General features: G+C 43.6%; 1 protein-coding gene across 1 annotated transcript in view; it reads right to left on the reverse strand.

The window, feature by feature from the left end:
• The window catches only part of LOC118778371 (death-associated protein kinase 1-like), a 52,087-nt gene that overhangs the window by 10,789 nt on the left and 26,518 nt on the right, over window positions 1-14,780 (reverse strand). Inside the window, exons 4-18 of the mRNA XM_036529884.1 lie at window positions 13,417-13,555; window positions 12,642-12,771; window positions 11,569-11,617; window positions 11,452-11,478; window positions 9,471-9,623; window positions 8,723-8,768; window positions 8,438-8,527; window positions 7,616-7,708; window positions 5,439-5,558; window positions 4,186-4,284; window positions 3,687-3,785; window positions 3,116-3,214; window positions 2,452-2,649; window positions 1,924-2,121; window positions 944-1,042 (exon numbers count right to left, since the gene is read on the reverse strand). Of these exons, the coding sequence (XP_036385777.1) occupies window positions 944-1,042; window positions 1,924-2,121; window positions 2,452-2,649; window positions 3,116-3,214; window positions 3,687-3,785; window positions 4,186-4,284; window positions 5,439-5,558; window positions 7,616-7,708; window positions 8,438-8,527; window positions 8,723-8,768; window positions 9,471-9,623; window positions 11,452-11,478; window positions 11,569-11,617; window positions 12,642-12,771; window positions 13,417-13,555 (1,639 nt within the window). The remainder of the gene's footprint in view (window positions 1-943; window positions 1,043-1,923; window positions 2,122-2,451; window positions 2,650-3,115; window positions 3,215-3,686; window positions 3,786-4,185; window positions 4,285-5,438; window positions 5,559-7,615; window positions 7,709-8,437; window positions 8,528-8,722; window positions 8,769-9,470; window positions 9,624-11,451; window positions 11,479-11,568; window positions 11,618-12,641; window positions 12,772-13,416; window positions 13,556-14,780) is intronic.

The following is a 14,780-nucleotide window of genomic DNA, read 5'->3' on the forward strand; positions in this document are numbered from 1 at the left end:
TTTACAATGAAAGAATGGATAAATGGGTTACAATTAACCAATATGTAAATAACTATTTGACAAATGTGACAAGTGCTCTATAATGCTGTTTTCAGATTTAACTTTATAACCTTGTTTCTTATATTGGAAGCTTTTGAAAAGAGCTGTTCCAGCAGAGTTGGTGGGAATTTTGTCTAAACTCAATTCAGGGAATTAACTGAAATTCACTTAAAGAATTGAAAATTGCCCATCATTTAATATGACGATTTAATTAATGAATGCCTGAATGAAAAAAAGATTGGGTCCATGTTTTTAGAGACAAGCAAAGAGAACTAAAAAACACAATATCCAAGACTAGTGTAGTACTCAGCTTGACTCAAGAGTAAAGCCATACTGTACATACAGTAGCCCAGAGGCAGGTCACCCTGGCGCTAGCAGGACTGAATTATACATCTCCTCTTCCATTTCATACACTGAACATGCATGGTGCATTAGTTATGCTGCAATATTCATGCGGCGAAACACAGATGTGATTCCTGTGTTGTCTCTTGAGTGGGAGTTAGCGCTTCTTCTGCAGTGAGAGAGACGGATGTGCCGCTATAGAGCACAGTGTGGAGGCAGAGTGTGCTGCTGTTTATGGATTGCTTTCTTTCTCTGCTGTGAAGCAGGTGGGGAATCAGGCGAGCAGAGGGAAGGCCCCTTCAGGTAATTGCCCATTCGGAGCACATCCAGCTTCACCTGCATCCCCTGCGGCAACAGCTTGAGTGATGCAAGCGTTCCTCCTGACTGCTGTAGCACCCTCAGCTCTAATTAAAGGGCTGGAGGTGTGGGTTGAGAGCTGTGTGTGGCAGTGGGCTGTGATTTCTCTGTGGGAGTGGGGTGACGTCTCTGTGTGAGACTGGTCTGAGATTTCTGTATGAGAGTGGTCTCTGTGTGGCAGTTAGCACCTGCGTACAGTACTCACGCTAGTAATGGCGTCTGTGTTAGCACCAGCAACACAGAGGTGGCGGACAACCTCAAGGCTTCCACTGTTAGCAGCCAGGTGGAGAGGTGTTCTTCCGTACTGCGGGGAGAAACAGGCACATTTAACACTGCATACAGTATAATCACAATATAACTACACACCAAGAGAGATAAACATCACATAACAAGAAAATCAACACCAAATAATTAATATAACAGCAAAGCAACACCATTATACAATAACGACCTACTGTAAATAAATAATAAACATGAACTTGGCACACTGGTGAGAGGATCTTAATATATTTGGGCTCTGGTCCACATACATTACATTTACATTATATTACATTACTGTCATTTACCAGACGCCCATATCCAGGGCGACTTACATGGTGCATCGAATTTGAAGTGGCATGAAAGGTTGCACAGACAGAACACCACTAACCACACATGAACAAGCATCAGTGTTAAACATAATGTGATGAGATCACAGATGCCTACCTAGACTGGCATGTAATATATCTCATATATCACTCTCTTACCATAGAAATTAAGCCATATTATACATTACACACAATAACATATTAGCAAAATCCAGTAAGAGTGAAGCACAGAGGCAGGATGACAGCAATGTCCTGGAAGCAGAGAGTAAGAGGCTGAGACTCATACAGAAGCCTGATACAGTGTATTTCATTCAAACCCATGTCTTGCAGTTTTCCCCAAGACCACTACTGCCAAGGAAATTCAGCTCACTGCTTTCACACAACAGCCACAAACAGGATAGAATCTGGGGAAACTCTTTAGCGTCAGCTGTGAATCAGAGGATGCTATTTCTGCGGTTTGACAGGTCTGAGTGGGAAAACAAATCAAGGCCACTGAAACATTTCAGGGATGCTGCTGAGTAAAATGGTCTGCTGGGGGGGATCTGAAAAGCATTCTGGAAAATTGCCCACCACTAGAAATGTGTGCTTCTACACTCACTTTATTGGGGATGTCCAGCTCAGCCTTGGCGTTACAGAGGAGTGACACGATGGTCAGGTTGCCGTCCCTGCAGGCGATGTGCAGCGAAGTGTTGCCATTGTGATCCTGGTGGTCCACGTCACAATGGTGACTGAGCAGGCACTTGACAACCTCCATTTGGCACCTGCGTACCGCCAGGTGCAGGGCAATATGGCCGTCCTGGAACGCACACATGAAGAGCCACAGCTGAGCTTCAAACTCGAGTCAGCAGGAAGTACAGAGCTCCACGGCAACACAGGGGGATGCTCTAAAAAATAACTGAAACATCTGGTCTGCACAACAGCGTATCGCGCAGGTAGCGTGATTCCAGGGGTGGCTGACACAAGATAAAAGTGACCTAAGGAAAGCTGGGGTATGAGACCTGGCAGATGGTATCCAATCAGGATTGAGCCTCCATGTGCCTAGCTTGTGCTCCTGTCCCAGCCTTGTAAGCTTTGACAGAGAGAGGCTGGTGGCAGTACCGTCCTTCCTAAATAAAGGGAACCCCACCTTGTCCGTGGCGTGGAGGTGAGCCCCGTGGTCCAGCAGGCACTCCACAATGTCCCGGAACCCCCGGGCCGAGGCAGTGAGGAGTGGGCTCTCGCCCTCCCGGTTCTGCAGGTTAACGTCGCAGCCCACCGCACACAGCACCCGCGCCACGGCGCCATAGCCATGCCAGGCCGCGCACTGCAGGGGCGTCTCCTGCTCCTGTAAGGGGGCGGGCACATTGGGGTAAACCCTGACCCTCGTGTGTCATACCCGTCAGCACCATCACCATGCATGCAAAATCGCTGGGAAATGGCAACTCCTTACTCTACTGCTCCCATGTCTGCAGAAGTTAATTATTAATTAATTATTGACCAAAAAAAGTATTCTTTCTTGAGTGTGACCGCATCGTTGGCTTCACTGATGTTTATGGTTAAACATGGTTATGGTTATGGTTAAACAGTTGAAATGGTTAGACCACAGTGGTACACAAACCATTTTAACTCCTATCTCACTGAAATAAATGAGAGAAGATATACCTACCCTAAACAGCTGGAATTGCATTCTTGAAATTGTAGGAGTTTAGGTATATGCGATCTGATGACTCTTCAGCTTTGTCTAAGCTGTAATATACACAGGGATTAAGTATGCTGTTGATGGGTAAGACTGGTAGAAAGGTGTGACGTACCCTGTCCAGGAGGTTTGGGTTGGCATGAATACTGCAGAGGTACTGGACCACGTCCACATTGCCATATCTGGCTGCCACATGCAGGGCAGTCTCTCCAGACTGGTGAGGAACAACAAGAAGAAGCACCTTTAAAAAGGTACAGACTCGAGAGCTAAATTGTGCCAAACGTTGAGGAACACATTTCAGCGAAAAGTGACTCAACAAAGACATGAAACCAATGGCATCCATTTCCATTCTAATTCAGACAATATGTGACCAGCGTATTACAGCATTCCTCGGAGAAATTCACACCCATATCGCACCACTGTGACACCTTGGTTTGGTTCACACAGTAAGCGAGGCAAACAAAAAACTACCACTGGGCTGTGTCTCTGCCCAATTAGTATCCATGGTAACAGCAAATATCCCTATAAAGGGCAGAATTACACACAGCATAGGTCTGTGCCTTCAGAGTAGGGGAAATCAAATGAAGTGCTTATGTGAGAAGGCCGGGCCATCTTCAGGGTGATACTGACGTGGTGTGCTAAGAGTGTGCTCTTAATGTGTTTGTGCACACAGGTGAACAGGGCACCTTATCTTGGTTGTCCAGAGGGCACGCCTTCCCATGCAGGAACTTCAAGGTTTCCACATGGCCGTTCCTCGCTGCATGGTAGACAGCATTTGCCCCAGACTGAAAGGTTAAATAGACTATTAGTCTCTCAAATGATTTCTAATAGCTGGCTGCTGGGAAAAGGGCTTTGCCCTCCCCCAGTGAAGTAAAAGGCATTCTTCCTGTCTTCTCTTAACATTTACATTTACATTTATTCATTTAGCAGACGCTTTTATCCAAAGCGACTTACATAGGTTACAGTTCTTTACAATGTTATCCATTTACACAGCTATACTTCAATCGATCACAGATGTATGTACAGCACGCTCAGATATTACCACTCTTAAACCATGACTGACCGCTAAAATCTAACTGCAATCTAAAAATAAGCACTGCAAAGCAAAGCACAAGCTACAGAAGCTCCATATTTCTGAGGGCTTGCTGCAAAGGACTGTTCTTAGTTCAGCCAGGGAGCTCGCACCTTGTCGTGGGCCTGGACGTCCGCTCCTTTACCCACAAGCACCTGCATAATCCGGACGTTCCCACAGCCCGCGGCGATGAGGAGAGGGGGTGTCCCATGCTGAAACACAGGAGCGGTGCTGTGAATACGGCCCTCACACTCTCAGGGCTGCAGGCTAATCAACACTCCCTTCGCTGCTCTCACCTTGCCTCTTAGTTTACAGTGCAAGCAGCGATGCTAACAGTCCCTCATCTGAGGATGGCGCACCGTATAGCAACTGCATTACATCAACACACAATTTAAACAAGATCTTATCCTCTCATGCACATTGTTTTAACTGTTCCATTGTAGCCCAGTCTCAGCAGTGGCTAAAATGTGTTCCGTTACGGGCAACTATTTAAATAATTTACACTGTACGAAGGAGTAAGTTCATGTGAACAAATTCATGTTGATGTCCACCTGAACACCTCAAAAGAGTGCAGACAAGCCTAGAATGTCTTTTCCCATCACTGAACAAATCACAAATGTCTCCCTCATTTTTACTGCAAATGACACATATTTCAATTATTCTCCTTGCACATTTCCAGATATGTGAGAAAACGGCAGACATGAATGGCAAAAGTATTTTCAAATAATATGCTTTCTAGTATCAGAGAAAAGGGAAGTCTTTTGTTCAATAAGTTTTGTCAATATGACTGATTTCCTCTCCGGCTAAAATCATGATTGTGCCAAGCCTGAGATAAAACACCGTTAACTGGTAGGGAAGTGTAAGGTATGTAAACTTCCACAGCAGGTAAAGAAGAAAACCAACAAATAAAAGCCTACATGCTAGTTCCTATTATTCTCTCAGCATTACTTATTTATAAAATTTTGTCTTTAAATGATTGAAGGTGTATTCTGGGTTGGAGTGTAGAATTTTCATTTTCTTTCATCCAACCAACTGCAAAACTAAAAATGGAACCTCACATATATGCTTATGAGATGCTAATAGGTCCACACAACATTAATATGCATTGACTTCATCGCGTATTCCCCACTCCTCTGAAATACTCTGTAAAACTGTATGTAACAAGGTCACCTAATTTGTCCAATGAAGTCGATCCTAACGTCAGTGTAAACTCAACTGCGAGAAGCCAATGGCTGAACACCTTTTCCACTGTGCTTTCAGACTCCATACTGCTGCAGCACTCTGGGCTTATATCAGATTAACAGGGGCGATTGGGTTTCCTCCCGCCGCTCTTCCAGCGGCTCACAGATTGCTCGGGACCTCTGACCTTGTTCGGCTGGTTTACGTCGTAGCTCGTCAGCGACCTCAGGAGGTGCTGCAGTCCCGGCACGTTGTCGTCGTTGATGGCATGGATGATGGCCTTCATCACAAAGGAGTCTTCCTCACCCTGCGGGCACAGCTCAGGTCATTGGACTTTTTCAACCACTTGTCTGCAGTGCAAGGTGCTTTGATATAAATCAGTTCTAATTAATTCTGGATTAAGAAATCAGATGACAGACTGGGAAAAAATACTACTTTAACCCTCTGCAAACACACTCATTGTTGGCAAATAGTGCAAAGCACAGTATGTAATCTTCCACTATAGTCTCCGTTTCCCAAAATCCATTAATTCTTCACTTTGAAGATTGTAACACAATCCATATGCTAATCCTATTAAATTATTTTCTCAGAGGTAAGCAGCGCTCTCTTCCAGCCGGTTAAGGCTGCTATGTGGTCCAGTGCCCATGGGAATGATGGGACAGCTCAGTGAAGCAGACATTAGCCTGCTAGCTCTTCACTGCTCTGCTGCAGGGTCTCTTTACAGTCGAGTGTACCTCCTGTACCTCTCAGCAGCCTGCAGCCGCAGACACCAGCAGCATGACTGCGTTGGGGCCGGCGTCATGGCTTTTAATCTCATGGCTCAAAGCATGCGTAGATCAAACGCCATGTCAAGACCCCATCAGAATGCAATCAAACCAATACAGACACTGTGCTAACTGTTTGGCAAAATCTCTTAATTACAGTTTGTAATCCACATTTTCAGTGTAGCAGTTAACCACAGAGTTAGACCATAGACATTAGTGTATTTATTAAAAAAAGTATTTTCCATACTGTAAATGCAAGGACCATCATCCAACCACAATCAAGGAACAAAATAAAAATCTTGTATCCAATTTTTCTCTTGAATGTTTAATAATGAGTCTTATGTATCTGTTAGTTCATTTTATCCTCATTTGTTAATTCCTTCACTGTCCTTCCAGTGCATTTTTAACCCCGGTTGGTGTTCTGAACCTTGATATCTTTCACAGTTTTTTATCTGATCAATCTTAGATTAACTGATCACAACAAAAGTAAATTTAAGTGACTCACTTTAGATGACACACCCTGTTTACAAATCCTACAAAGTTTATTTCCGTAACTTTATTTCTGTAGAAACTGGGCATCTACAGTAAATGACCTGAGGCAAGGCCATCAAGTCAATGCTTTCCATTTCGTTTTTTTTCCCCCACTGTGTCTCCGTGTAATGAACTGCGCGCCTGCTGGAAGCAGACACGGTTTCATTTTCAAACCTCTCAAACAGTCGATAAGCATGGGATCCTTCCCTGCCTATTCAAACAACCCAGCTGTCACTCAGTACCCATGGAGGACATTTCCTTCCTCATTCATTCTGACTCCCCTACACAAACAAGTCAGAGCTAGGGAGGGAAGCAATCATTTCACCCTGAAATAGAAAAGATTAACCAGCACTTAATGCCTCATAAATCATTGACCATTTGCCTGGGGGGGAGATGGATTTAAATGAGGTTCCACAGAGGTGCACATTTGGGCTCTATCACCGATAATGGGGTGGGATTAAGACAGTGGTCAATTATTTTGACTTGCTCTGGCAAACAAGACCTCTACCATTAGACTCCTTCCGCTCAGACTGTTCACGTAGTCAATAAACCGCGGCCTCTACACCAACCCTTCAATGTCCATTTTACTATGACCACAAGCCTGCCTCGCGTTTCCTCAGGCAGAGCATGTACTTTAGTCATGTGTCCTTAGGACCTGGTTCTGTCCTTCTCCCAACTTAAATGACTGAACAAAGAATATTCACAATTCTGTAACATGATATCATGATAACATCATGAAAAACAAAAAAAATCAGAGTAATGACAGAAATACTGGTAGGACTACATATCATGTAACAGTTTCGAAGACAAAAATAATGCTCTTGAGTTGGAGTCCATTCTGATTGAATAATATATGCCCTTTTACCTATATGGAAAATTACTTGTGAGTGAGTGTTTCGCTATTCTGGGGAGAGACTGCCGCTATGTTTCCTGGAGATGAGTGAAGGTACAGCTGAGGTCAGCTCCTCTCCCCACTCACTTTAAGCATTTCAATGTTGTTAAAAAGGTGAAAGGTGCTACACAAACACAAGCTATTGAATACATGCAAAAATCAATTCACCGCTCTTACCAAGATATCATCACTGCGGGAGATACTCATGTTGCTCCGCGACAGAAAGGACTTTGACAGGCGATTGCATAATGATATCAGACGTACTGATTGCTGCAAAAACAGAGAAACTTTGTGATAGTATGGATCTCTCAAGGCTTTGGAACAGTCTACAACTACAAACCAGTTCAGTTAAAAAACGTGTAGAAGCTTCAGTGCAGTAATGTGCTACACTTTTATGATTGTGCAAGAAGTGCAACAGTCTAAATAATAATGTACAATTTATGTGTTACACACATTTTTCTTAAAGAAAATACTATGAAGAATATAAACAACATTTCAAAAATACCATTCTCACACATAGGCCAATGAAGACACATTCACCCCATGAATGTTATGGAAGTTGCACAAGCTCTTAGTGTGTTGTCATGACAGACATCCTCAAACATGAGTTCCAGCTCAGAAAAAGCCATCCTGCCCCAGGCAGAGCACAACGGCTCTAACTTTCACAGGCCTTGCTGTGAGGTTAGAGGTCTGCAGGATGTTAGCTGCCCAAAGCCTGGGCACTGTGAGGCTTTGTGTGATGTTTCACAATCAGTCAAATTCAACTGCTGCAAAATCTGCTCTCAGCACTGTTTAAACTGACACAGGCCAAAGGCACTGCAGTGGGCTCCATTTCTCTGTAGCCCACTACATTTATACATTTTACTCACTCGCCACAAGCTGAGGGTAGGCCTTTGATATCAGATACCAAACTGCTGTTCTGATATTGTACAACACTGAAAAAAGTACAGCTGGTACTCCCAGCCAGTGTGTCCTCATGAAAGACAAGCGGTTAGTTACCTTCCACTTTCTGCGGACTGTGAACCGCTTAAACTTCTCCATGTTGACTGCAGACTCCTTCCTGCTGAGGGCCTGCTGTGTGTCCTTTGGCTGAGGGAGCAGAGCAGAGCGATATTTCAGATTATCACCTTCTTTGTAAATCACTAAGTCAATGACACGGCAATGCATGCGCTGTCACAAAACTACAATTAGAGTTATTACAATTTCATAATGCCTGGACCGAATGTACTGTTGTGTGCTGAGCACTGAATATTCTGATGTACTTATTACAAAATCCAGGCCAACCTTGATCCATGGATGTTGCAGACAATCCTGTATTGTCATTCTTTTTCTGTAAGGACACAAAAACATACATGTTGCAATACTAAGACCATAACAATGTAAAGCTATATTTAACAACAGACAGAGGGCGTTTTTCACTGCAGGATAACTAGCTTGTGTCTGTCGCAGTGACTCCTTTCAAGAGAATGACATAGAGGTCCCATGTGTATTCACTGTTATTGTGGGTAACCATGGTATCGTACCGACAGCCGCAGACACAATGGCCTCTGTGTTTTCAGTTCACTTTTGATACTGCAGAAGAATGGAATTAGGGTATCTCCCAGAGTGAAGCCAGGTGAAACGGGAACACACCTCCAGACTAGTGACGGAGCTGTGCGGCACCGAGGCCGATCTGCGGCCACGAGACCGTGCGCGCTGCACCAGAAGAGGAAGCAGCACTGCACAAATACTTATGCAATGCTCTCGCAATTCTGCCTGTCGCATGAGGGACACATTCTGTCTCTACTGCTATCAACCATGACCTGGCTTTCTGCAGGGTGCTTGTTTTATAAAACTTTACACGTGTATGTAACATTATGCTAATAACAGTATAATATTTCATCGTCTGTGTTAAAGCAACTTCAGTAAATACTTGTGTCATTTTGCTCAGAACATATAAGCACTGTTGGGTTCAAAGGCTGCAGGAAGTGCTGTAGCCCACGAGTCTGGGCGTAGCCCACGAGTCTGCCTCTGGCCTCATCAGACTGCATACTTTGGGTCTTTGACGAGGAGCCTCGTGATGAAGTCTTTGGCCAGGCTGCTGGTGTTCCTGAAGAACTCCTCATCAAACTCATAATTCACTGCCGAGACGTTGGCCAGGGTTTCCTGCTTGTTGTCACCAAGGAACGGGGAAGCGCCGCTGAGACTACCAAAGGAGGGATGACAAGAAAAGGGAGCATTTCTCAGTTAGGACCCAAAGCTTACAGACAATGCACTGCAGTGCTACAGCACATAAAACCCCCAAACTGAGAGGTGTGCACAAATATTAACTATGGTAAACGTAAAGGACAGGACAAAAGGAATGAATAAAGAGTAGAGAACTTTGACCATTACAAATACCAATGAAATGAGATATGACAAGTAATAACCAAGATTTGTCGATTCAATTAACTTTGCTACACTCCTGTCATCCCTGTTTGGTGTTTACCTCATGCAAGGCATTTTAAATCACCAAAATAATTAACTCTGATAAGCAGTTTCACACTCATACTCATCCAATTAAATGCACACTGCTCTGGTTATTACACTCTGCTCCTGAGCAAACAGCACAGCGTAATGTGAGTGCAGATGAAACAGACAGCCGAGAGAAGCAGGAGTGTCAGTCCAGAAGAGTCTGGAGTCTTGAGCAAACACAGAGTACTGCTTAAGCAATGCAATGGAGATGTGAAAATCTCCTGGTGAATTAGAATTACAAAACACAGACAAGGGTAGCGCACTGGAGAAAGGGTGAGATGCAGTGTTGCAAAAGGAGGCTCCTATAAAAGCTTGCAAATGAGCTAAACAGTAAGAATAACAGAGATGATCTTCACCACGGTTAAGCTGATACAGTGCTGGCAAAGCAAACTTCTGCATCAGGCAATACAGCTTTGTGCTAATGTCCCTCAATGCTCCTTACACTGAAGTTTCCAACCTAGCTTTGCTGTGTTCTTGGTGTGGACAAATTTCTGTCTGAAAGCTGTCACTGCTACAACCCAGCCAAACAAGCGCACCTGACCACGAAGCATTCAGGAGAGCACAATACAGTAATGCTTGTCAGGAGGAGACTCAAGAGATACAGAAATATAGCAAATCAAGGCTAACGAGGTAATGCTGACAGGTTGCGCTAAGGCAGAGAGGAGCGATGCTAATCTGATTCCAGGCTCTGCTTTGGTGCAGCTGTGACAGTGGAAAGGGAGGAGGGGCAGGGGAAAGTGACATGTTTTATTATACAGCGAATGGCAGTGCAATGACTCAGGAGGAGAGGGAGCTGAAACAGGACTGCTGGGTCTCGTAACCCTGCCCAAAAAAGAACTGCCCATAGAGGAGGAGGGAGAGGGTTTCAGCCTGAACCCATCATTTTACACCTTGATTAGCCTTCAGGTGGTTATTGTCACTGCTGTAACCTCCCACAGGGTTCTCATCCACTGTGGCAGAGACATGGGAAGTTTTCATTCAGTGTACACTGACAATAAGCCTAGCTGATTATAGCAAGAGGTTATTATGTGGATTTCAAACATAAAAATAAAATAACAGGGAGTATCCTGGAATTTACTAAAGGGAGACAGTCACATATACCACTAAACAGACAAACTGAACAATAACATTGTGCTTGGTTTATGCTTCAGTCTATGGAGGCTTTTAATAACTTTTTTCTCTGTGGATTAATAACGTTTGACTTCTATCAGATTCACCAGGCAAATGCATGACCCGAATTGCAGGGGGAACATGGACAGTGCCTATAATGAAATTAACATTACAAATTGTTTTTAGTGCACGCTCCAGCTCTCTGATTGGGATGTACTGCATTACCCCGAATCCCGTGGAGACCTCATTACACCACAGAGGAAAACTGCTTTTCCAATACTGCAGCAATGCATTGAGATGCTGCTTATGACATGGAGAGAACTGCATGAAATAAATGAATGTTTAACAAATGAGAACATTTATTTCATGTGCTGCATCTCTTCATCATAATTATCTTTGTTTGTACTTACAGTATGTAAGTGATCACGCCAATGCTCCTGCAAGGAAAGCACAGGAGAGTTAGACAGCAGCAAGGCAGGGTGTTAACTGATATTTATTAAATTGAATCTAATGAATGAGTATCTCACCACATGTCAGCTGCTAGTCCAAGGGGCTCATAGTTGACCACTTCTGGAGCTGCAGAGACCACACACAGACAGGTGAATGAACCTCAGGACCACACCAATGGAGTAAATAATATCCACTACCACACACACTTTTTGCTTTTGTTTGTGCCAACTTGCAGTATATGTCTGGGAGCTTGGAGCCCTGCAATATAACTTTCTTACACACTTACAAAAAGCAATGCTTCAATATGGCTGGAATATCTGCCACATACAGGATGACAGAAACACCTGGTTTAGAGAATCAAGCAAATGCCGCAACCCAATACAAATATATATATATATATATATATATATATATACATATATATATATATATATATATATATATATATATATATATATATATATATATATTGAGACTGTATTTTAGAAACTATTGTTTTTTTTACTTCAATTAACATATTGTAAATATGTAAATTACTGACATTTTAGTATAAGGCAATATATTTCTGCTAATATGTTTTAAATATATTTACAATATATTCTTGGACTGAACAATGTTTTAATACATTACAATATGTCTCATTTTTGCAGGCCCAGTCAAATGCACTGATCTCTGCTTTGCACAGCCACTCAGTCCCAGAGTAATCCTGTAGTTTAGTGGGCTTTCATCTTTGGAAACCTGGCACCCAGCCTTCAGCTGACTCCCAATGCCCATCTCTCTGTGGATGTACGATGTGTCAATTCAGCACCAGTGGGCCTGAATAGAGACAGGAGATTTGCTGGCCACTGGGCCAGGCCAGTGTCTCTGATCCATCTTTATTTGTCAGATCACGCTGCTGTGATCATTCCCTATACCACAGCTGGTGGTTGTGGTTTCAAAACACAATAGGTTGGGCTGCTTGGCAGGCTATTGCCTTCCATGCTAAACAGAGCCAACAGAGAAAGTGTGGTGTCACTGATCACTGCCAGCTTCTTCCACAGTAACACCAGCTCTGTGAAAGCACAGCCAGGCCAGAGAGCCAATGACGGTGCACCCTGACATGCAAAAAACAAAAACAAAACAAAAAGCAAACAGTGGGGTACACACTGACCCACAAACTCTGGAGTGCCAAAAATGCTTTTGAAGTCGTTGCCAAAATCAATCTTGTGGGCCAAGCCAAAGTCAATGAGCTTGATGCGTGGGTGAGGAGAAGTCCTATTCAGAAGCATGATGTTTTCAGGCTGTGAAAGAGGAAGAGAGACAGAAAGAGGGGGAGATTGAGGAGAGAAAGAGAGAGAGAGGAGAGAAAATGTCTTAAAAACAAAACAGTCCCATGCAAAGCAAGAGGAAGCTCTCTCTAGGAAGGGGAAGTCTATTCAGTTTAGTAGAATACTATGTACTTGTCTTCTCAAAAAAGCAAAGATTTACAGTGATGATTGTCAATTTGGTGATATACTTGTTTGCTTAAACTCTGGTAAGAGCATGGACACTTTCCAAACACATCAACTGAGTGACATCAATTGAGAACACTGAGTGTGACAAAACACTTCTGTCATTCACATCAGTCTTTAACTGTCAGTCAGTTCTGCACCGTAATAGACTTTAATGAAAAAATACTTGTTTACTAGTTTACTGCTACATTGTTTTCTATTTTAAAGTATTTTTCCACTATGGTAAACTCCAAGAAGTTCACAAACTAAACAAAACAAAAAACATGAATTATACATGTCATTCCACCTGTCAAAAGAAAATGTAAAGAATGACACTCGGTGGAATTATGTATGGTAACATGAAAGCCTGCTGACTGACATGCTATGGCTGCAGACCATGGTCTTGCTGAGTGCTAACTGTCCTGGCTTGACTGTCTGCGCGCTGTCACTCTGTACCTTCAGGTCGAAGTGGGCGATCTGCTTGGAGTGCAGGTGCAGGACCCCGTCCAGGATCTGCTTCAGGAACTTGGTGGCCTGCTCCTCGGAGAGGGACTCCTTCTCCGCCAGGAAGTCGAAGAGCTCTCCTCCTGCCACACTGCCGCCGGAAGAGCGGAAGAGACAACAGTGCCGTCAGACAGGGGAAAGAGCCTAACCATCTCCCACAAAAGCAACGAGAGGAGCTTTTCTAGTGCCTCACGGCAAATAAATTGTGGACTGCAATCTGAAATTCAGGGCATGGACAACAACATTAACAACAATAATAATGCCACCACCACTACTACCTCTGCTACTCATCATTATCATCATCACCATCATCATTATCATCATCATAATCATCATCATCACCATGGGCAATACAGTGCCTTCCTGAGAAGTGCTCCTTAAATGCACCTCAACCATCAATTTTCAGCCAACATCAGAGGGGACATAAAAGTCCTGTGCACAATAAATGTACCCTACTTTTTGAAATTGCACATAAGAAAAATGAAAACCAAATGAAAAGGCACATGAATTTCAATGCCCTCTCAGCTGTCATGATAACTGGAGTTCTTACTGTCCTGCACAATCCATATGGCTTCATTTCATTTTTAAAAGCTTATGGCAGAAAGACAAACATCCCCCTCCTTCTGGTGTCAGTTATTGTTAAAGGCAGCAATTACAGTTTGTGCATGAGAGATGTAAATGAGAGATAAGGCCAGAAACACTCCAGCTGAATAAGGAAGGTGCAGTGAAACAGCTGTGGAGCTCTGACAACATAATTGTGTGTTTAGGCTAAAGGGCTTTTCCAAGCAGGGGCCCACCTGCCAGCCAGATTAAAAAAGGGTGGGCACAATGTTTTCTTTTCCATCCACCACAATACACTCCTTCCATTCATCGGACACCTTTGAAATGTTCTCTCATGGGCAGATTAGGAGTTGCTGTTTATTAAATGTAAATGGGGGACTTTGTAAAACTACTTGGAAAAGCCTGTTTCAGAAGTCATTTAAGCGTAATGTACACATAAACAAATTCAACATGAAACAGAAACCAACAGGATGCTGTTTCATGAATTTCCTGAATTATGTGGTTCTGTGTGCTGCATGGGTGGGGTGCAGGCTCGTGTAACACATATGCATGTGAACATCCAGCAGAATCAAAAGCAGTGTGTCACCACATCCATCAGGCCGAACAAGACGTGTACGAACACAGCCTCTGTCAACCACTGTAACAAGCCTAGCTGGTTAGGCCGCAGTGCCCCGCGATGACAGAGCTGCTGCATCATACACATTCCTGACAAACATGTGGAAGAGTTCCTGCTGGGGAGGGGGACTGGGGTGAGG

This window comes from Megalops cyprinoides, chromosome 5 (genome assembly GCF_013368585.1).
Source record: "Megalops cyprinoides isolate fMegCyp1 chromosome 5, fMegCyp1.pri, whole genome shotgun sequence".
NCBI classification, from domain to species: Eukaryota; Metazoa; Chordata; class Actinopteri; order Elopiformes; family Megalopidae; genus Megalops; species Megalops cyprinoides.